The sequence below is a fragment of the Rhinatrema bivittatum genome, chromosome 5 (genome assembly GCF_901001135.1).
Source record: "Rhinatrema bivittatum chromosome 5, aRhiBiv1.1, whole genome shotgun sequence".
Classification (NCBI taxonomy): Eukaryota; Metazoa; Chordata; class Amphibia; order Gymnophiona; family Rhinatrematidae; genus Rhinatrema; species Rhinatrema bivittatum.
Genome location: NC_042619.1, coordinates 126,543,888 through 126,566,086, shown reverse-complemented (window position 1 = coordinate 126,566,086; position 22,199 = coordinate 126,543,888). Strand labels below are relative to the sequence as shown.

General features: G+C 41.9%; 1 protein-coding gene across 1 annotated transcript in view; it reads right to left on the bottom strand.

The window, feature by feature from the left end:
* Positions 1-17,294: 17,294 nt before the first annotated feature.
* The window catches only part of SIAH3 (siah E3 ubiquitin protein ligase family member 3), a 129,690-nt gene continuing 124,785 nt past the window's right edge, over positions 17,295-22,199 (bottom strand). The window contains exon 2 of the mRNA XM_029603176.1: positions 17,295-18,388. Within this exon, the coding sequence (XP_029459036.1) occupies positions 17,801-18,388 (588 nt within the window). The 3' untranslated portion in view covers positions 17,295-17,800. The remainder of the gene's footprint in view (positions 18,389-22,199) is intronic.

Here is a 22,199-nt window from a genome sequence, read left to right as displayed (position 1 = left end):
ACTGAATTACTATTGTCTTGAATGTATCATTTCTTTTGTATTTGTCTTGGAGAGAAAGAAATGTAGATGCATGATTTTGTGAATGATTTTTTACTAATTAGTAGCATACTTTATGCATAGCCTGCAAAGTCTTCTTTATCATCAGAGTCATAGTATGTACACATTTTAAATTTTGTGAAACATGAACACTTTAGAACTTAGAGAAGATAGAGAAGATACAATAAAAACAATGTATGGCTATTCAAGTCTCAGGATAGTATTTCATCCTTGAAGGTCATTCAGTCCATAAAGGCATATGTAAAAATAAATGTTGCTCTGCAAACAAGTGATAGTACAGCACATCATGAAGCATCCCCAGCTGTTAATAATTCACTCTCCCAACTCCTTCCCTGAGGTACATAATAGGATAAAGATTTTGGAGATCCTGATGAGATGGGATAAAGTATGGTATAAGAACAACGTATTACAGCAGTCATTAACAGACAGCGAGGCATATTGGTGCATGGGAGTCAAACTTTGGAGTTTCCTTAGAGTGGCCCTTAAATAATTCCTCTGCTATTGTCATTAACTTACAGGCTGGGGTTATCGAATGTTATCCAAAGCTGCTTCACTAAACTGCTATATAATTCTAATATCGAAGACAGAGGAGAACCAGGAAACAATGAACCTTGAATAACTCATCTTTGAATAGCCTACTTTTAGACTCCACCCAGGTAATTAATGGTATGGCCCTCTAGATCGAAAGAGAGAAGTTACTTCTGGGTTAAGTATTATTTTAGATTGTAAACAGAAGCTCCCAGGGTATGGATATCTCAGTACCCATTTTCTTTCTAGATTATCACTCTCACCCATTCCACACTGTTTTACCACCACGAAAGGAGAAAAAGTAAATCAATTTTCATTCTTAAGCACCTCGCTGTTGTGTGTATTAGGTCAAATTTGCTTTGCTATGTGGGACATGATTTCTTAAATTCCCACTGGATGGATGGAAGATTTCCTGTTTTATCATGAGTTCAACTTGAAGGTCAGAATACAGAGTTATAGAATGTCCAGTGACTGTGGTAACCATTATTGATTGCAACTCATTTCTAAATGGGTCATTTTACCTTTTCCGATGGAAAAGAAGCTGTAAAAACAAGACATCCTGATATGAAACACCAAGGGGTAAACTCAGGAGCAATGTCAGGAAGTTTTTCTTCATGGAAAGGCTGGTGGATGCATGGAACGCCCTCCTGGAAGAGGTGGTGAAGACCAAGAATGATAGTGGGGTTCAAAAGGGCATGAGATAAACATGAAAATCCCAAGTGGCTGGAGGATGGACATAGAGAAACAAAGTAACCTGTGAAAACTTTAAGGGTAATGTTTCTGCATGGAGCAACCTCCATGCAGGAACAGTTACAACCCTAAACATTTACTGGCAGACTAGATGGATCATTTGGATCTTGATCTACCATCATTTACTATGTTACTATGAATACCTATCCGTTTGCCTTGAAGAAAATGCCATGGTGTTTCAATGGGATCATAAAACAATTACTTATTAACAGCAATTACAAGAAAACCAAGGATAGATTAGCCAAGGTAATAATAAGAAAAAAACTGAGAATTTAGGCAAAGTAATATTTTTTGCAGGAGGATCAGGGCTGGGGCTTCTATTAGGCAAACCAGTCGGTTGCATAGAGTGGCAAATTTTGGGAATGGCAAAATAAAACCAGCATGAGGCCCAGGGGGTGCAGTACCAGAGTCAAATCCACCAAAGAAGGGAATACCGTGTTGCTGCTACTGCTGCCAGTAGAAGGGAGTGCTGTGCTGGAGGTAAATTGGAGGAGGGGTGCATGACTGAAGCTTCACCTGGGGCACTAAATACGTTTGCACCAGACATGGGTAAGATAATACATAACTTCTTGTAAATCAAGTTTTTAAAGCTCGTTTTTGCAGAAGCCTCGCGTTTCATCCACATGAAACCTTCTAATTTTCTGAGTCACTACTATGGATAATCAAATGCTAAAACACTTACATGTAAACATCCACTCCGTAAACAGCTTTAAAAACTTTAACACCTCATAAAAAATGAAGATGCAAACAGAAGTCCAGCAGCGAGAGAGAGGGGCTACCCAATCTTTTGCACCAAGTGCCATATAAATAATGAATTACCTGTTGGTGACAGGTTGTATGTGTGCACCCAGTCCAAATAGCTCCTGGCTCTCAGAGGTGAGTCTGATCACTGGAGGCCAGGGTGACAAACCTGGAGGAACTGAGGCAGACAGAGAATTCTATAGATGAGAACTTCAAGGCTATAGTACAGGGGGTCCAACTTCAGTCTAACAGCCCTTGTGCTGCTTTGGAGAGGCAAAGTCATCTGGAGGAATTCTGGCAGCCATTTGAGGTATTCAAGCTAGCTGCTCACTTCATACCAAATTCTCCCTTCTCCTGCACTTGTATATAAAGGGGACTGGCCCATTGTGATGTGTTTAGATGCGTCTCTGCTCCCTCTCTCCCTTTGTTTTAAAAATTGGAAGAGAGACTGGTGGGGCTTTTAGTGTTTCCCTATCTCTTCTTTTGCCCATATGAGTCCCCCCATTTCCGCATTGCTGCATTACGGAGGTCGGTGTGCCATGCAACACTTTTGTTAATGTAGGTGTGCCTTGGGCTTGAAAAAGTTGGCAAATAAATAAATAAATAAAATAAAATAAATAAATAAACACTGGTCTGTTAGATTACCGCATTCCAACTCTAGAATGGGGACCAGAGTTCTAAAAGTTAAAGGAAAATCAGCAATACTTCCTGCACATTCATTTAATTATTGTTCAAATAATGTAAATAGAGTTTCCTGTAAAGAAAATAGGATGCCTCAGAGATGGAACCTAAGTTCATTTCCGTTCAATATGGGCCGGAGTTTAAAAGGGTTACACGCTCCGGGCAGGGCGGGGTTTGGGGGCAGGGCCAGAGGCCTCGGCCATTGCCGCTGTGTCGGAGGATTGCATGCCAGCCGGCTGCCGGTGTACGCAAAAGGTAAAATAAAGGGCAGGGGGGGGGGGGTTAGATTAGGGCTAGGGGGTGGAAAGGTTAGGGGAAGGGGTGGGAAGGTCAGGCTGGGGCGGAGGGAATGGGGGAAGGCAGCGCGGCTCGGCGCACGCAAGGTGCACAATTGTGCACCCCCTTGCGTGCGCCAACCCCGGATTTTATAACAATGTGCGCCCGCCAGGTAGTGCGCGCAAGCTTTTGAAATCTACCCCTATTTGTATAAGGGATATTGCAGAGTGGCTGGTAGAAGTACAGGTGATACAATTCCAGACCGCACGCCAGACGGAGTAGACAAAAATGGTCAAGAATGTTTTTTTATTATGATTTAGTGCAAAAAAGTGTAGATTTATGCATTTAAGGGTACAGAAATCCAGAGCAGGAGAGTCAGGTACCGAGAAGCACCAAACAAGAGAGAGATTGCACCATGATCACTTGATGATCTAATCTTAGGAAAGCAGTCTGACATGGCAGTGATGAAAGCTAGAGAAATAGAAAGGAACATAGAAAGTGGTATTACCAGTAGAAAATAGTGGGAATTATGCCTCTGTGCAAGCCATTGGTGAAACCTCATCTGCAGTATGATGCCAGTTCCGGAGGCCCTCTCTCCAAAAGTATATACATGAACACAGTTCAGAGAGAGGCTACCAAAATAATGCAGATTATGCACCGGAAGCCCTGTGCAGTAAATCTTAAAGACTGATATTTATGCATATCCTAGAAGAAAGGAGAAAGTGGGGGGGAAGGGGGGGTCATCATACAGACATTCAAGTAACTCAAAAGTAAAAATAATGCACAAGAAAGCATTTTCCAATAGGAAGGTAGTTCTAGAAGAAGAGGTCATGGTATGAGGCTAAAAAGGGGAATAACATGTGAACGTACTTTCTCACAGAAAGGGATTATGGACACATTACGCTCCTAGTGATGGTGGAGGCCAAAATAGCAGCAGAATTTAAGAAGGGATGGATTAAGCATAGAGAATTCTTGAATGCAAGGAAGTAAAAGTAAAGTCTGAGATTGAATAAGCTTTGCGTCATCAGGGATGGGCTGAGTAGACGGTGTGAACAATCTTTTTTTTTTTTGCCAGCATTTGCACTGCTTCTACTTAGTCACTAGGGATGTGAATCGTTTTAGGACGATTAAAATTATCGTCCGATAATTTTAATATCGTCTTAAACCGTTATGGAACACAATACAATACAGATTCTAACGATTTATCGTTATAAATCGTTAGAATCGTGAGCCGGCACACTAAAACCCCCTAAAACCCACCCCCGACCCTTTAAATTAAATCCCCCACCCTCCCGAACCCCCCCCAAATAACTTAAATAACCTGCGGGTCCAGCGGCGGTCCGGAACGGCAGCGGTCCGGAACGGGCTCCTGCTCCTGCATCTTGTCGTCTTCGGCCGGCGCCATTTTCCAAAATGGCGCCGAAAAATGGCGGCGGCCATAGACGAAAAAGATTGGACGGCAGGAGGTCCTTCCGGACCCCCGCTGGACTTTTGGCAAGTCTCGTGGGGGTCAGGAGGCCCCCCACAAGCTGGCCAAAAGTTCCTGGAGGTCCAGCGGGGGTCAGGGAGCGATTTCCCGCCGCAAATCGTTTTCCGTACGGAAAATGGCGCCGGCAGGAGATCGACTGCAGGAGGTCGTTCAGCGAGGGTTCCGGCGCCTCGCTGAACGACCTCCTGCAGTCGATCTCCTGCCGGCGCCATTTTCCGTACGGAAAATGGCGCCGGCAGGAGATCGACTGCAGGAGGTCGTTCAGCGAGGGTTCCGGCGCCTCGCTGAACGACCTCCTGCAGTCGATCTCCTGCCGGCGCCATTTTCCGTACGAAAACGATTCGCGGCGGGAAATCGCTCCCTGACCCCCGCTGGACCTCCAGGAACTTTTGGCCAGCTTGTGGGGGGCCTCCTGACCCCCACGAGACTTGCCAAAAGTCCAGCGGGGGTCCGGAAGGACCTCCTGCCGTCCAATCTTTTTCGTCTATGGCCGCCGCCATTTTTCGGCGCCATTTTGGAAAATGGCGCCGGCCGAAGACGACAAGATGCAGGAGCAGGAGCCCGTTCCGGACCGCTGCCGTTCCGGACTGCCGCTGGACCCGCAGGTTATTTAAGTTATTTGGGGGTGGGGGATTTAATTTAAAGGGTTGGGGGTGGGTTTTAGGGGGTTTTAATGTGCCGGTTTTTCGATTTTTCGATTTTTCGATTTTTTAACGATTTTTCACGATTTTTCACGATATTTTACCCCCCCAAACGGCAACAATACGATTCCCTCCCCCTCCCAGCCGAAATCGATCGTTAAGACGATCGAGGACACGATTCACATCCCTATTAGTCACTATCTTGGTTGTACATGCCTGCTAGGTTTTATTGTTAATTAAAAAATGTGATCAAGAGTTCACCAGTCAGCTGAAAGTTTAATTAGATTCTAACTCACACTGAAACCTGCTGAAATATTTAAGTCTTCTGTCATCAAAAGAAGTGACACGGTCTAATCAGACCCTTGCTTGACCATAAATAAGTTCCCTCCAGTTCTCATGTCTTGCTGGCCAGATTCTCAGCCACACTTTTCTGTTACTTATAGCGGCGAGGCAACCCAAGCTGAATCAAGCTGAATCATTTCTCCTTTATGTACCACTGGCAATCAAAAATATTAAAAACACTGTGGAAGAGGAACCTTGTTTTGCTTTGTGGGCTGAACTATGAAGATAAAACAGTATAATGTTTTTTTAGGTATGGACCGGATGACCTAAGCACACAAAACAGACACGAAAAGGGGAAGACCCTTTAGTTCAGAGTTTCTTAAGCTGATCCTGGAGTATGCCCTAGCCAGTTTGGTTTTCAGAATATCAACAATGAATATGCATTGACATAGATTTGCGTGCACTGCCTCCATTGCATGCAAATCTATCCCATGTAGATTAAGAACATAAGAACAACCATTCTGGGTCAGACCAATGGTCTATCAAGCCTAGCGTCCTGTCTCCAATAGTGACCAGTCTGGGTCCCCTGGAAATACCTGGCAAAATCCCAATATGAAAGACTGTTTCATGTTGTTCTCCACAAGATTTAAGAGGTAGAGGAACAAAAGTCTATTTGGCTGATAAGTGTTTATGGACTTGTCCAAATCTTTTTTAAAACTCAATTATGTTACTAGTCTTAAACATATTTTCTAGCAACAAGTTCTATAGCTTAATTGTGCAGTGACTGAAAAAATACTTTCCTTAAACTTGTTTTAAATCTGCTACCTGTTAATTTCAGAGAGTATCCCCCAGTCGCAGTCATATTTGATAGTATAAACAGCTGTTTCCTATTAACTTTTTCCATAACCATAATTTTATAAACCTCTATAATATCCCCTCTACTTCATCTCTTCTCCAAGCTGCAGATCTGTAATTTGTTTTGCCTTTCTTCCCCATAATCATTATTTGTTGCTCTTCTTGGTGCTTTTTTCTAGTACTACTTATATCTCTTTTGAGGTGTGGTGACCAGAAAGGTACACGATGCTCCAGGTGTGGCCCAGTTTTGTGTTCCATTCCTTTCTGAATAATTTAAGGCTGCTGCCACACACTGAACTGAAAGGCTTGACGTGTTATCCACCAGGACCTCCAAGATCCTTTTCCCGGATGGTAACACCTAATGTGGAAACAGGATGCTGGGCTTGATGGACCCTAGGTCTAACCCAGCATGGCATTTTCTTATGTTCTTATTATGTATTCAGTGGGCTGAATTTTAAACAGGATTTATGTGCATAAATGGGCTTTTGAAAATTGCTCAGTTATTGTTAGTGCTGAATCCACAGCGATATGTAATCAATGTGAACATCAGTTTGGACACTAATAAAGACTATTCATGTCAGTCCTGAGAGACAGTAATACTTCAGAGACAAAGACAACCTCCTAGTATACATGTTCATAGTGGTGCACTAACAGTATGGATGAATGCTAAGCAAAGATAAATAAACTAGGAAAGTCAATTGAAATAAACCTTATCAGAGTAGTTTTATGAGTCAAACACAAATGCATAAAAGTACAGAAATTCAGTTATAGGAAACCATAAGTTAGAACACTTTGCATTGTCATATTAATCACAAAGGATTTTTACATCATCTCACAACAATGTAAATACAAAAGGCTAAGTTTTCTTTTTAAATACCTTGGATATGAAATGCTATTGGACTGCATTTATAGAGAGACATAGAAAAATAGATTATGATGTCAGATAAGGAATGAAAGGCCATCTAGAGGGCCTATGCAATAAAGGTTAGTATTCATGTTAAGGCCATTTTGCATGTGCTATAAATAGCATTCCATGCAATAAGTCTTTATCATGTACGGTAAGTTACAACATGTTAGCAGCAATGGCTAAAATTAGCATGTACTGTTTTTAATTGTTATGCACTAATTTGGGCGGTCTCTTCTGACTTGGAAAATGGTATAAAAAGTTTCTAAACAAATAAATAAATCAATAAGGGAGAATCTTATGGAAATGAGGCTTTAGTCAGTTTATGGTAACTAGAGTGCTATGTTACCCTCCATTTGCAATTTACCATTGACCACTAATGCCAAAAAATAACCACTTACCCTCTGACCAGGCATTAAATTTTGCACTTGCATGCTACCTTATGATTTTTTTTTTGTATGCGTGATTAAGTTTAATTTTAATGTCTTATGTGTATTGCTGTGGAATTATTGTTGTAAACCACTTTTGAGTTTGTTTGTTTTTTTAAGAGAAGGTGACATATAAATAAATAAATCATCCATGCTGACCTGCCTGAAATCAAAAGGCCTGTTAGCAATAGCAAGGGGTATTTCATACTGCTAAGCACCCGATAAATTGGAAATACCCATCTCCTTCCCCCCTCCCCCCAACCCCTGCTTACCGCACCTTCAGAATACCCCATGGCATATTAGCAACCTCCCCCAGCCCTTCCCTGAACAGCCAGACATTCCATCTCACAAACACACACCACACTTTTGAAATCCTTGTCATTCCAGAGGTCCCCAGTGCCGATCGTCCTCGGCAGAAGGACTATGAAAGATCTCCTGCCAGTACTTCCACTGAATTCTGAATGATGCCCACTAAGAGGTGCTTCCTCATAGTGGTGAACCACCACCTAATGGCATCATTCAGAATTCAGCAGTGGCGCCAACAATAGGGGCTCTCATGGCCCTTTTGCTAGAGAAGATCAACATGGGGGACCTTTTAGAATGACAGGAAGGCATTCTGGAGGTGGGCTGGAGAGGATATAACCACTGGGAGGATTACCTTAAGTGGGGGTTCAGGAGCTTGATGTGCCAGTGGGTCTTGCCAATGCTGGGGGGAGTGTGTTGTTCATGTACCAGGGGGAGAGATACGTTTCTAATGGAGTGGAGGGGGGGTTCTGATTTTTATAGGAGGTTGGAGAGGATGAAATCTTTCTTCTAACCAGCCGTTTCAGCTTGGGCCAGGTTAGCATGGGAGATTTTGCAGCAGCTAGCATAGATCCTTTACGTTTTGCGTTGGCATTCATACTAATACTGTGTGTACAATATTGAGGGTGACATTTAGCATGCACTTGGTAAAATTTATTGCATAGCATGTTAAAGCCCACTTTAGCATGCACATAAACGTTTTTACTGACATCAATGCTAAACATTTGTGCATGAGTTTTATTGCATAATATAAGCCCAGTTGTCAGTGCTGGTTTAAGGCTATAGCAATCAATGTGACTGCATTGGGACCCCACCATTTGGGGGGGGGGGGGAATGACTGGGAGAGGGGATGCGATATAGCTCCTAACGCTTCTGCGCCACTTCTGCAGGGCTTAAAAAGAAGCTGCTTGTTTTGCTTTCCTGTAGTAGTAATGAAACAGCTGGGTGCTGAAATGTTCCTCGCTCTGCTCTATGAGAAGAGCTGATGTGCATTACAAGGAACGGGGGAAAAAAGGGGTGAGGGTACAAAAAAAAGGGGGATGAGTGGGATGGCTGAGTGTGCCAGATGAGGGATGAAATTTCCATTTACATTTGCCACAAAATGTGGGGTAGTGTGGGGGATGGGAAGGCTGAGAGACAGGAGCAGACAGGAGAGGGATAGCTTTTTTTTTTTTGTAGCCAGGTGTGAGATGTAATTATAGATTTCATTATGTTTACAAATAGTGGAAGCAAGACATTTAAATACAGATTATTTTATTCCAATGGGTATCAGGAGCACAGAGTGGTTTTAATAAAGGGCTCCTTCTATGTTATAATCATATAACCTTGGCATTTAAGTAAAGATAGCAGGCTTGCATATAGTGAATTTTATATTGTATACTCCTGTTAAATAGTTACGGCGGTGATTCAACCAGGCCATGAACAGTGATTTTTTTTTTCTCTTTCAGCTCTTTCAGTACAGATAGCAGGCTTACATGAATTACTTAAAACGAACAACGAGCAACATGACCCCAGAAGTGAGCAGAGAAGTGCCAACATGGTGACACTGTCAGCTTTCATTATTAGGAGGTATTATGTCTTTCACCTCTTTGAGAATTTAGACATGGGGAGGGTATTGTTATAACAGGCCATGTAGGGCTAAATGGTGCGGGCACCATGCACCCACAGACGTTTGACCTAATTCTCAAAGTGAACTTATAAGTCCACTTGGAAAATTTGCAGATGGGTCCTGGAGAGCTGCATATACATTTACATGCTAAGTTTTAAGAATTGAAATTATGGATGTAAATTCTTTCCCCACCCGCAACTCCGTCCCCAGAGCGCCTCTTCCTAGTGTGGGTAAAATTACCTGCAAAATGTGAGTTTCACGCACACTTTCCCACACACAATCCCACTGATCAATTTTCAGAGCTCCGCAGAATTTGAGTAGAGTAATTTTCAAACAGCTTGCATTTGTGGGTATTTTATACCCTCAGGCTTTGGACAGAATTTTCATAAATCTGCTTTGAAAATTTGCAGGCATGCGCGGAAACCCTGTGCAGCACGGGACATACAAAGTGGGTGTGATTTGACATAGACACTTTTGAAAACTGAAAGTATATGTGCAATTCCCAATCCTGCCCCAACTCTACCCTCCAGAACACCTATTTTGTATGGGCGTACATGCAAAATCCTGTTCCTTGCGTACTTTTATGCACATACCCGCTGTGGCTATTTTCAAGAAGCATAAAAGTGGGTGTTATACATGTAAGTGCCTTTGAAAATGACCCCCTGTATGCGTAAGTCATTCTGAAAATCAAGCCCATAAGACTGAATTTTTTAAAATTTGCACAAGTTTGGAAAGGTGCACAGTTTGGAATTTTTTTAAATTTGCACAAGTTTGGAAAGGTGTACAGTTGGCATGTTTAGGATTACATTGCTTTAAATCAGTTAAAAAGTAAACAAAAAGGCTAGGGATATGTGATTATAGCATAGAAGAAGTGCTTTATTAATAGCTCCCTTGTTCCTGATGTGTAAAGCCCATTGGGATAAAATAATCTGGATTTAAATGTCTAGTTTCCCCTATTTTGTCTTCTTTATACTGTCATTATAAATTTTGTTGCCACAAAATATGTGCGTGGGGAGGGATAAGGTACAAGGGGACAGGCTTCCAAATCTGATGTTGCATTGAGCCCAAAAATTCCTTATACTGATGCTTTCCTTAGTCTACCCAATTAGCTTCTCTTGGCAATACCTACACCACAGTTCATCTCTGAACCTCATATCATGACCTCGTTTTTTTAGAATTTCCTTTCCTCTGAAAAGGTTTACTACTTATGCATTATTTGCACTTTTGAAGTTTGAATGTCTTTATCATATCCTTCCTCTCTCTCTCTCTCTCATTTTCTGGGGTAAATAGGAAGTCCTCACGAGTCACAACTGGTTCATGAAATCAGTCTCTTATGTCAAAATGACTTAAGTTAATACTGCTTTTCCCATGGTAAATGATGTTATATATTGGGGATTGGTTCCAGTTACTGTAATCAACCCTGAATTGATTACAGTAACCAATTTTGTCTTAAGTCCGAGGGTTTCATGTATATCTGGAACAGTTCTGTTGTGAGTGTGGGTATTCTCACACCTTAATCCAGATGTCCTCTGTACTCTGCTGCAAATATATTGCCCTGTTCAACTTTTCCCCATTTCCGAGCATGCTGTGAATCTATTTCCAGCAGGGCAACTGAGCCCTATGATGACTTCTTTCACAGCTTCTCAGTGTCTCAAGAGGGACGGTGGTGGAGCAGACTGCAGCTCAAAGGTGCTTGTAGGCCTGGGGCTCCTGATGCAGAGTTGCGCCTTCCTCCCCTTCCAGGTTTTATCAGCACCCAGCTCCACCTGCATGCTGAGCAGCAGGGGCCAGGATTAGTTATGCTGTCAGCACCTGACTCCTCCTACACGCTGAGCGACTGGGAACAGGTTTAGTTGTGCTGATGTCGGCACCCGGCTGCTGGCAGCTTCATTAATTGAATCATGCAAGTTGGGCAAGGTAAGATCGAGGACTTCCTGTACATATGTAAATCCTTAAGTCTCATCTCATAGAACAGGTGTCTCCAAACTCAGTCAGGTTTTCAGAATTTCTACAATGGAAACGCATGAGAGCTATTTGCATACAATGGAGGCAGTACATGCAAATAGATCTCATGCATGTGCATGGTGGCGATCCTGAAAACCTGACTAGGTTGCAGCCTTCAAGAACCATTTTTGAGGACACCTGTCATAAGATCCACACCATTTTAGTAGCCCTTCTCTGCCTCTAATTTGTCTATATTCTGTTGGGGGTATGGCCTTCAGAATGGGACACAATACTCCAGATGAGATCTCACTAATGCAGGGATTCTCAACCCAGTGCTCAGGACACACCTAGCCAGTCAGATTTCCAGGATATCCACAATGAATATGCATAAGATACATAAGAACATAAGTCTTGCCATATTGGGTCAGACCAAAGGTCCATCCAGTCCAGCAGCCTGTTTCCAACAGTGGCCAATCAAGGTCACAAATACCTGGCACGATTCCAAGGGGTAGATAGATTCCATGCTGCTTATACCAAGAATAAGCAGTGGATTTCTGCAATTCTACCTTAATAATGGTTACTGGATTTTTCCTTCAAGAACTTGTCCAAACCGTTTTTAAACGCAGCTTCACTAATAGCTTTCACTATATCCTCTAGCAACGAATTCCAGAGCTCAATTATGTGTTGAGTAAAATAATATTTTCTCTTATTAATTTTAAATATATTATCTAGTAACTTCATTGTGTGTCCACTGATCTTTGTACTTTTTGAAAGAGTAAGCAACTGATTAAAGTTTACTCATTCCATTCTATTCATTATTTTAAAAACTTCTATCATATCTCCCTTCAGCCATCTCATCTCCAAGCCGAAGAATTCTAACTTCTTTAGCCTTTCTTCATAGGGGAATTTTTCCATCCTCTTTATCATCTTGGTTGCCCTTCTCTGTACCTTTTCTAATTCTGCTAAATCTTTTTTGAGATGTGGTGACCAGAACTGCACTCAGTACTCAAGATGAGGTCGCACCTTGGAGCAATACAGAGGCATTATGATATTCTCTGTTTCATTCTCCATTCCTTTCCTACTAATTCCTAGCATTCTATTTGCTTTCTTGGCTGCTGCTGCTGCACACTGAGCAGAAGATTTCAACATATTTTCAACAATGGCACCTAGATCCTTTTCCTGAGTGGTGATGCCTAATGTGGAACCTTGCATTGTGTAGCCATAATTTGGGTTACTCTTCCCTAAATGTATCACTTTGCACTTGCCCACATTAAATTTCATTTGCCATTTGTATGCCCAGTTTCCCAGTTTTGCAATGTCCTCTTGCAATTTCTCACAATCCTTTTGTGATTTAACAACTTTGAATAATTTTGTGCGATCGGTAAATTTGATCACCTCACTTGTTCCCATTTCCAGGTCATATATAAATATATTAAAAAGTAGTGGTCTCAGAACAGATCCCTGGGGCTGTCTACTATTCACCTTTCTCCATTGGGATGATTTCCCATTTAGCCCAACTCTCTGTTTTCTTTTAACCATTTGGTAATCCATAATAGGACACTGCCCTCTAACCCATGACTTTTTAATTTCCTAAGAAGTCTCTCATGAGAGACTTTGTCAAATGCTTTCTGGAAATCCAAATACACTATATCAGCTGTCTCTCCTTTATCCACATGTATATTTATGTCTTCAAAAAAATGTAGCAAATTTGTGAGGCAAGACTTCCTTGGGCTAAATCCATGTTGGCTTTGTCCCATTAAACTATGCTTATCTATATGTTCAGCAGTTTTGTTCTTTATGATAGTTTCTACCATTTTGCCTGGCAAAGACATCAGACTCACTGGTCAGTAGTTTTCTGGATCACTCCTTGAGCCCCCTTTAAAGTTTGGCATTACATTGGCAACCTTCCAGTTTTCAGGTACCATAGACGATATTACTGACAGTTTACAAATTTCCAGTAGCAGGTCTGCAATTTCATTTCTCAGTTCTTTCAGCACTCTGGGATGCATACCATCTGGTCCAGGTGATTTGCTACTCTTTAGTTTGTCATTTGTTTTGTAACCCACCCCAAACATTGGAGGACGTGGGAAATAAATACTTTAAAATAAATAAATAAATAAATAAATAAAATTTGCCCTAGTACATCTTCCAGGTTTACTAAGATTTGTTTCAGCTCCTCTGAATCATCACCTTTGAATATCATTTCTGGCATGGGTATATCTCTTATATCTTCCTCAGTGAATACTGAAGCAAAGATTTAATTGAATTAGTTTAGTCTCTATACTATGGCTTTGTTATCTTTAAGTGCCCCTTTTACCCCTTGATCATCTAATGATCCACCTGATTCCCTCATAGGCTTTTTAGCTCTAATATACTTGAAAAAATGTTTATTATGAGTTTTTGCTTCTATAGCAAAGCTTTTTTTCCAAATTTTCTCTTTGCCTTCCTTATCAGTGTTTTGCATCTGACTTGCCAGTGCTTATGCTGTTTCCTGTTTTCTTCATTTAGATCCATTTTCCATTTCTTGAAATATGTTCTTTTACATATTGTAGCCTCTTTCATCTCACCTTCTATCCATGCCGGTAGTCATTGAACCTTCCTTCCACTTTTTCTAATGCGTGGAATACATCTGGTCTGGGCTTCCAAGATGGTATTTTTAAATAGCGTCCATGCCTGAGCTAAACTATTAACCTTTGCAGTTGCTCCTTTCAGGTTTTTCCTAATCATTTTCCTCATTATATCATAGTAACTTTTTTGAAAGTTAAATTCTATCGCAGATAATTTCTTTAGTATGCTCCCTCCAGTTATTAAGTCAAATTTGATAATGTTGTGATCACTATTTCCATGTGACTCCAACATTGTTACCTCTTCTACAAAATCCTGTGACCCACTAAGGACTAGATCTAAAATAGTTTCCCCTCTTGTTGGTTCTTTTACCAACTGCTCCATCAAGCAGTCATTTATTTTATCAAGGAGCTTTACCTTTATAGAATGCCCTGATGTAAAATTCACCCAGTCAGTACTGGGCTAATTGAAATCACCCATTATTACTGTGCTGTTGATTTTTTTTAGCTTCCCTAATTTCTTTTAGCATTTCATTGTTAGTTTATTCTGGCTAGGTGGACAGTAAAACACCCCCACTACTATTTTATTCTGCTTTTCACCTGGAATTTCTATCCATAAAGATTCAGAATTGCATTTTGTTTCCTGCAGAACTTTTATCCTTTTTGACTCAATGCTCTCTTTAACATATAGTGCCACCCCTCTACCAATTTGATCCATACTATCATTTCAATATACTTTGTACCCTGGTATCACAGTGTCCCATTGGTTATCCTCCTTCCACCAGGTCTCTGAGATGCCATTTACACTACCTCTTCATCCAGTGCTATACTCTCTTAACTCTCCCATCCTATTTTTTAGTCTTCTAACATTTGTATTCAGATATTTCAAAGTATGTTTTTTGTTTGTATTAACCTGCTCATCAGTTGGCAGGAGTAATTTGGAATCTTTCTGCACTTTACTTAAAGACAGCTAGTCCATTTTGGCATTTATTGCAACTTCTCTGCTGGGATGCCCTATTTTCCCAGTTTTTTTAGGCCTGGATTTTCTAAGGTCGCAGACCTTAGAGAATCTGGCGGTAACAGGGGCGGGGGGCGAAGCGGGGCCGACTCCGCCCCGACTCTGCCCCGATCTAGGTATCGCACACGAAAAGTCCCTTTTCACGTGCGATACGCTATGAAAATGAATCCCTAAGTATCCTTCAAAGATACATCATTCTGAACCATGCGCTTCTGAGTGATTGTCAACTTTCCCCCATTATCTAGTTTAAAAACTGTGCTATTTGCATACAATGGAGGCAGTGACTACAAATCAATCTTAAGCATATTCATTGTGGGTATATTGAACACCTGACTGGCTTGGTGTGTCTTGAGGACTGGGTTGAAAACCACTGGACTTTTTTTATACTGGCTATGCCTCTCTCTATGCACTTGATCTATAATGTGTGTATGAAGAAGTACGTGGAGATCATATGAAATGTGCGCACATGGAAATCACATGAAAAAGTGAGTTTAAGAATAATGCAAGTTTTCATATTAACAATCTTTGATAGGGGTGACCATCTACAAGTTCTCAGGAGCCACAAACAGGTCTGGTTTTCAGGATATTCATAATGAATATGCATGAGATAGATCTGCATGCATTGGAGGCAGAGTATGTAAATCTATCTCATGTACTATATTTTTACTGTGGACATTCTAAAAATCAGGCCTGTTTGTAGCTCTTGGTACCAGAGTTTCCCACCCCCAATATATGATCTAATAACAGGGATATTATATACTTCACAATATATTTTTCTCATCACTGATGATGTCATTGAAATCAACTTCTGATGCAATTTCAGATGCAATCACAGTGCTAAAAACTGTCCTCTCCTGATTGATGGGGAAAAGAATTCTAACCTACAGTTCACATTGTGTATGATGTCATAGAAAACTGTATGACATAATCTGAGAGAGAATAAAAATGCAGATGGGTTAGTTACTTAAGCTCACATTACTGTAAATGTCCTGATGTTTCTGTGTTAACTTTAGAACCTCAATTTTAGCATGGCAATGTATTGTTCATACATACAATTTGATCTTTCTATTTACCTTCTAGAATTTATCCTGTAGGAGACTACAATAGATAAATAAATCTTAAGGGCAAAAATATCCACATTGGTAAAGTGAGAAAATTAATTCAGGTAAACCAAATATTGCTTCACCCTTGCCAGTTACAAGGAATTTAATAGTCATAAAAGTTCTGCTCACACCTAAAGGGTGAGAGGAAAACAAAATAGAAGAATTTGAAGGAGTGGTCCTTTTCCCTGGCAGGTATTTATTCCTGTGCCGAGCCGCTGAGGAGGAGATGGATGTGTCCTACCAGAAAAATAGTCTATAATGCTGCATAGCTGAAAACTGAAATTCCCTCATCTAGGAAGGTGTTTTCTTACTGGTTGATAGGGCCTAAATTTCAACCAGTAAGAAAGCACATTTTTGGCAAGTTCCTGTGACTTCAGAGGGCAGCACTTTCATTCTGAGACCTGTGTAACCCAACTACTGATGATCTGAACTAGCAGGAGATAGTAAGACCACAATTAACGCTCACTACTGCATGTGTCCCTTGTTCTGCAGCAGCTGCTACCAGATGCAAACAGCACTGCCAATGACATTTCTCTGTGCATCCTCTTTTTTTGAACTCCTGCCAAAGATCTCTCCTTGTCCTTCTAGGAAGAGAGAGTCCAGCGGTGGGACAGACAGTGATAAGAGACAATGGATGTGCTAAAAGTTCAGTTTTCAGTTTGCAGATAGTCTCGTAAATAAATATTATACATATTTGTAAAAGTGGGATCACTGATGCAAGGAATGGGTAAATTTCACCATCTTTCATGTGATTATGGAAAAAAATGTTTCAATTATATTCTATGGCCAAAAAAAAATGTTCACCAAAGCAGACATTTCCACAAATTGTTCTGCGAAGGTAAAAACCCTAATTCCCCCTGTTTTTACATCCGCTGTGAATATTTTCTGACATCTCTCCAATAGACAGAGCTAAAACTGATTCCTGCTGGTCAGCAGTAACTGGGTCAGCCACGTATGAAATGTTTTTTTAGTTATTTTGCTTTCGTTCAGCACTTTTCTGACCTTTCAGCTGGGCACTAATGCAGTTGTCTCAGCTGCAGAGCCACCACTGCTTTTTCCTTCAGTTTGCATATCTTTGCTGCACCATAGTTATATAGACAAATGTCAGACATGAAAAGATTTTCCATTTTACCAATCCCAACAGCATTTAACTACTAACACTACATCTGACCAGTATATACATAACACAATCAGCCACAGCAGCTCCGAATAATCAAATATAATTGATTTTCTCTACACTTAAGTTAATTTTATTGGAATTACTTAATTGAAAGCATGAAAAAAATGGATTTTGTTGCTCCCTAGTTATGTAGTAAGGTAATAAATTTAAAAAACTGTTCATACTAAAAAGCAAGGTCTCTGTCTGTGGTCTTTTTCCTCGGCTCCTATGAAGTACAGTATTGAGAGAGGTATCCTTTTAAATATAAACAATTTTGGTATTTATGTTCTTTAAAGATTCTCATAAAATTATGTTTGCAAAGACTGAATATTTCAAGTGGAAATCCTGTTCACAGGTGCCTAAGTGGTGTCCTCTGTGAGCACTGCACTAAATAATGTAGAGACCTGAGACCAAAAATAAGTTCCAAGGCCTATCAGCTCTGGTTGTTGTGATAAGCCTGTAAGAACTTTACATATCTGGTTCCTGAGCCTGGACTTCACTAGCTGTTATTGCAATTCCAATAGCCAGACTTCCATTATCAGAAAAGAGCTGAGCCAGTGAGGCATTAAGGACAAGGCAGTCACCAGCTGTAATTACAGAATCAACACAGTCTAACACTGATCTGGGAGTAGCTTCCCAAGTTAGGCGCCTTTGATTCCTGTTAAGCTCCAGCTTGTAGGTAAAACTGTCGGCTTGGGTGGCTGTACCAATCAGCATCATGGTGGCAAAGAACTGTGGATGCCCTTCATATTTTTCCTGCTTTCTGAGCACCAGTAGAAAATGATGCCCAAGGCAGGAATGCATTATTAGCCAATCCACTGGTGCTGGCAGATGCATGTCAGTGGCTAGAAAGACAATTTCTGCTCCTTGAAGGATGCTGATCCTGTGCGTCTGTCTCAGATGTGATACAACCACCTCCAACTGACCCTCCCATTTGCAAGAAAACAAAGGGCAGGGGCAAGAAGTCAGCTGCGGGTCATAGACCACCTCATGGCATTGGCGATGATTGCTTTGATCAGCGGAGGTCTGAGTGATTGCACAGCCATCTGATGCATACTGCAAGAAGGGGAGAAAATAAGAAAGAATTATGGAAAGTGGAAAACAGTTCTGAATCATAAATTGCAGCAAGCACAACAAGATTAAGTCTTATATCAAAAAGGTGCTAGCAGTGGCCCCATCCTGCAGAAAGAAAAATAAATTAAGAGCCCTGCAATTAATCTCATTTTACAGGAAAATGCTGTATGCATTTAATGAAACAACTTCATTAGTTCAGCATATATTTATTTGAATAGGGATACAATGATCTTTAGATTACACTGCAATTTTTTTCTCAGTCGTTCCTCCTTTCTCCTTTTTCTTCCAGTTCAAGTCAGAACCAGTGCTGCATTACTGGCTCCGTGAGCCTTCATTCATGACCATCTGGAGATTTTTCCCCTATTTCTTTAGATCCACCCTCCCACTGTTCCTAGTCTGGTCATTGCAGCAATGATCCTGAGGCTGGGAGCCATGCAACAGGGCTCCCATCGGAACTATGCATCATAAGATCTACTTCTGGCCACTAGATGTAACTTTTAAAGATGAACATGACTCTCTTCTAGAGATGTGAATCGTGTCCTCGATCGTCTTAACGATCGATTTCGGCTGGGAGGGGGAGGGAATCGTATTGTTGCCGTTTGTGTGTGTAAAGTATCGTCATAATCGTTAAAATCGTGAGCCTGCACACTAAAACCCCCTAAAACCCACCCCCGACCCTTTAAATTAAATCCCCTCCCCTCCCGAACCCCCCCCAAATGCCTTAAATTACCTGGTGGTCCAGCGGCACACTAAAACCCCCTAAAACCCACCCCCGACCCTTTAAATTAAATCCCCCACCCAAATGCATTAAATTACCTGGGAGTCCTCCGTAGCGGCGGTCCGTGGCTAAATCGGGGGAAGGGGGAGAGCACGAAAACCGGCACACTAGATCGTGAGGTCTTCAGCCGGCGCCATTTTTCAAAATGGCCGCCGCAAAATGGCGGCGGCCATAGACGAAAACGATTCGACGCAAGAGGTCGTTCCGGACCCCCGCTGGACTTTTGGCAAGTCTTGTGGGGGTCAGGAGGCCCCCCCAAGCTGGCCAAAAGTTCCTGGGGGTCCAGCGGGGGTCAAGGAGCGATTTCCTGCTGCGAATCGTTTTCCGTACGGAAAATGGCGCCGGCCATACGCGTAAGGCCGGCGCCATTGTCCGTACGGAAAATGGCGCCGGCAGGAGATCGACTGCAGGAGGTCGTTCAGTGAGGTCCGGAAATCTCGCGAGGGTTCCGGACCTCGCTGAACGACCTCCTGCAGTCGATCTCCTGCCGGCGCCATTTTCCGTACGGAAAACGATTCGCGGCAGGAAATCGCTCCTTGACCCCCGCTGGACCCCCAGGAACTTTTGGCCAGCTTGGGGGGGGCCTCCTGACCCCCACAAGACTTGCCAAAAGTCCAGCGGGGGTCCGGAACGACCTCTTGCGTCGAATCGTTTTCGTCTATGGCCGCCGCCATTTTGCGGCAGCCATTTTGAAAAATGGCGCCGGCTGAAGACCTCACGATCTAGTGTGCCGGTTTTCGTGCTCTCCCCCTTCCCCCGATTTAGCCACGGACCGCCGCTACGGAGGACTCCCAGGTAATTTAATGCATTTGGGGGGGGGGGGTTCGGGAGGGTGGGGGATTTAATTTAAAGGGTCGGGCCGTGGGTTTTAGGGGGTTTTAGTGTGCCGGTTTTCCTGCCCTCCCCCTTCCCCTTCCCCCTTCCCCCGATTTACGATTTTTTGACGATAAATCGGGGGAATTGGTATTGTATCGTGGCCCTAACGATTTTTGACGATTTAAAATATATCGGACGATATTTTAAATCGTCAAAAAACGATTCACATCCCTACTCTCTTCTCCCCTCTTCCCCAAGAGCTGTGAAAGCTACCTCTATAGAATCCATAACCCTGGCTAATACAGGGTGCAGAGGAGGCGATTTTGGAATTAAACCGGAATGAACTGAAATTTTAAGAGCTCTGTACAGTTAAATTGAATACTGTAGCTTTAGTTACTCATAATGAAACAAGTATAAAAAGACTGGCATTATATTCTTCCCCAAAGCAGTTGCATATTTTATTTATTTATTTAAAGCTTTTCTATGCCGACGTTCATGAAACATATCACATCGGTTTACATAGAACTCGGGTAACTTAACACAGAAGCAGAAAGCAAAGTTACAATAAAACGGGGGGGGGGGGGGGGGAATAACTAGGGGGATGGAAGGAGACAGAGATAGGTAGAGATAAGAGGGGTACCAGAGAGGGGAAGGGAGTGAAGGGTCTGATGGTTTCATTATACAGAGGAATTTATACAGTGATTGCATAACAAAAGGCTTCTATACAAGGTTGATATACAAGGCTAAAATGCCGAGGATTATATACAAGGAATATATATATATATATATATATATATATATATATATATATACAGTGGTTATGTAGCAGAGGGTGCTAAACAGTGTCATCTGCAATTCGGAGGGGAGGAGGAAAAGGGGGGAAGGGAGAAGGGGATTAAATACGAGAAATGGGGGGAGTACTAGAGGAAGGCAGGGCAGGGAGAGCGGGTAACTAAAAAAAAAAAAAAAGGGGGGTGAGGAGGGGAGACAGGGGGGGGGGGAATCCTGGGGGGAGAGGAGGAAGATGCTTCCTCCTAAGGGCTATGGCTAAGAAAAGGCTAAGTGAAGGCTTGTTTAAACAGCCAGGTTTTTAGTTTTTTTTTTAAAGGTTTGAGTACAGTGTTCTAGGCGCAGATCTGGGGGCATGGAGTTCCATAACTTGGTGCCTGCTAAGGAAAAGGCCCATTCCTTGGTAGAAGTGAGGCGGAATAGCTTGGGGGATGGTGTGTGGATGGATCCTTTGTAGGCGGACCTGGTGGGTCTGTTAGATGTACTAAAGTGTAAAGAGCCATTTAGCCAGTGAGTGTGTTGATTGTGCAGGAACTTGTGGATGATGGTGAGGCTCTTGTGGATTGTTCTGAAGTGGATAGGGAGCCAGTGTAGATCTTTGAGGATAGGAGTAATGTGCTCCTTCTTGCGGGTATTAGTGTGGATTCTGGCTGCTGTGTTTTGGATCATTTGGAGGGTTTTAATGGTGTTCTTTGGGAGACCAAGAAGGAGGGAGTTGCAGTAATCGATTTTTGAGAACAGAGTCGTTTGGAGGACGGTCCGAAAGTCATTGAAGTGGAGGAGGGGGTTTTAATTTCTTTAGAACCTGAAGTGTAAAGAAGCCGTCTTTTATAGTGGTGTTAATGAATTCTTTAGGTTCCACTGATCGTCCAGAGTGACACCTAGGTCCCTTACTTGTTGGGCGGTCAATGTGTTCAGTGTGGCCGGGGTGGGGGTGGAGGCATGGCTTTTGTCCATGGAGTTGATGAGAAGTTCCGTTTTTGCTGAGTTGAGAGCAAGTTTGAGGTTGGTGAGGAGCAGGTTAATTGAGTTGAGGCAAGAGTAGGAGGGAGAGATGTTATAGTTAACCAAGATAAACACTTCATACCAACAGCTTAAGAAAAATCTTTTATTAGATAAAGTATGGAATATTTGAGGACAGTGTGAGAAGAAGTCTCAGAGAGCATTGTTTACATAATAGATTAATCTAATTTATACACCAATTACCTAGTTTGTTTGTTATTCACAAAATAATGCAAAAAGTGTTTCTGTTTTTATATATAATTAATACACCAGTCCAAAGATGGCATTGAAAAATAAGTGATAAAATGCTGCACAAGAAAAACATTTTGTTGAATATTCCCTGATGCAAATGAGAGTCTCGAAACACAGCATGTATTGGGAGAACTAAGACAACTTTAATACAAGAGC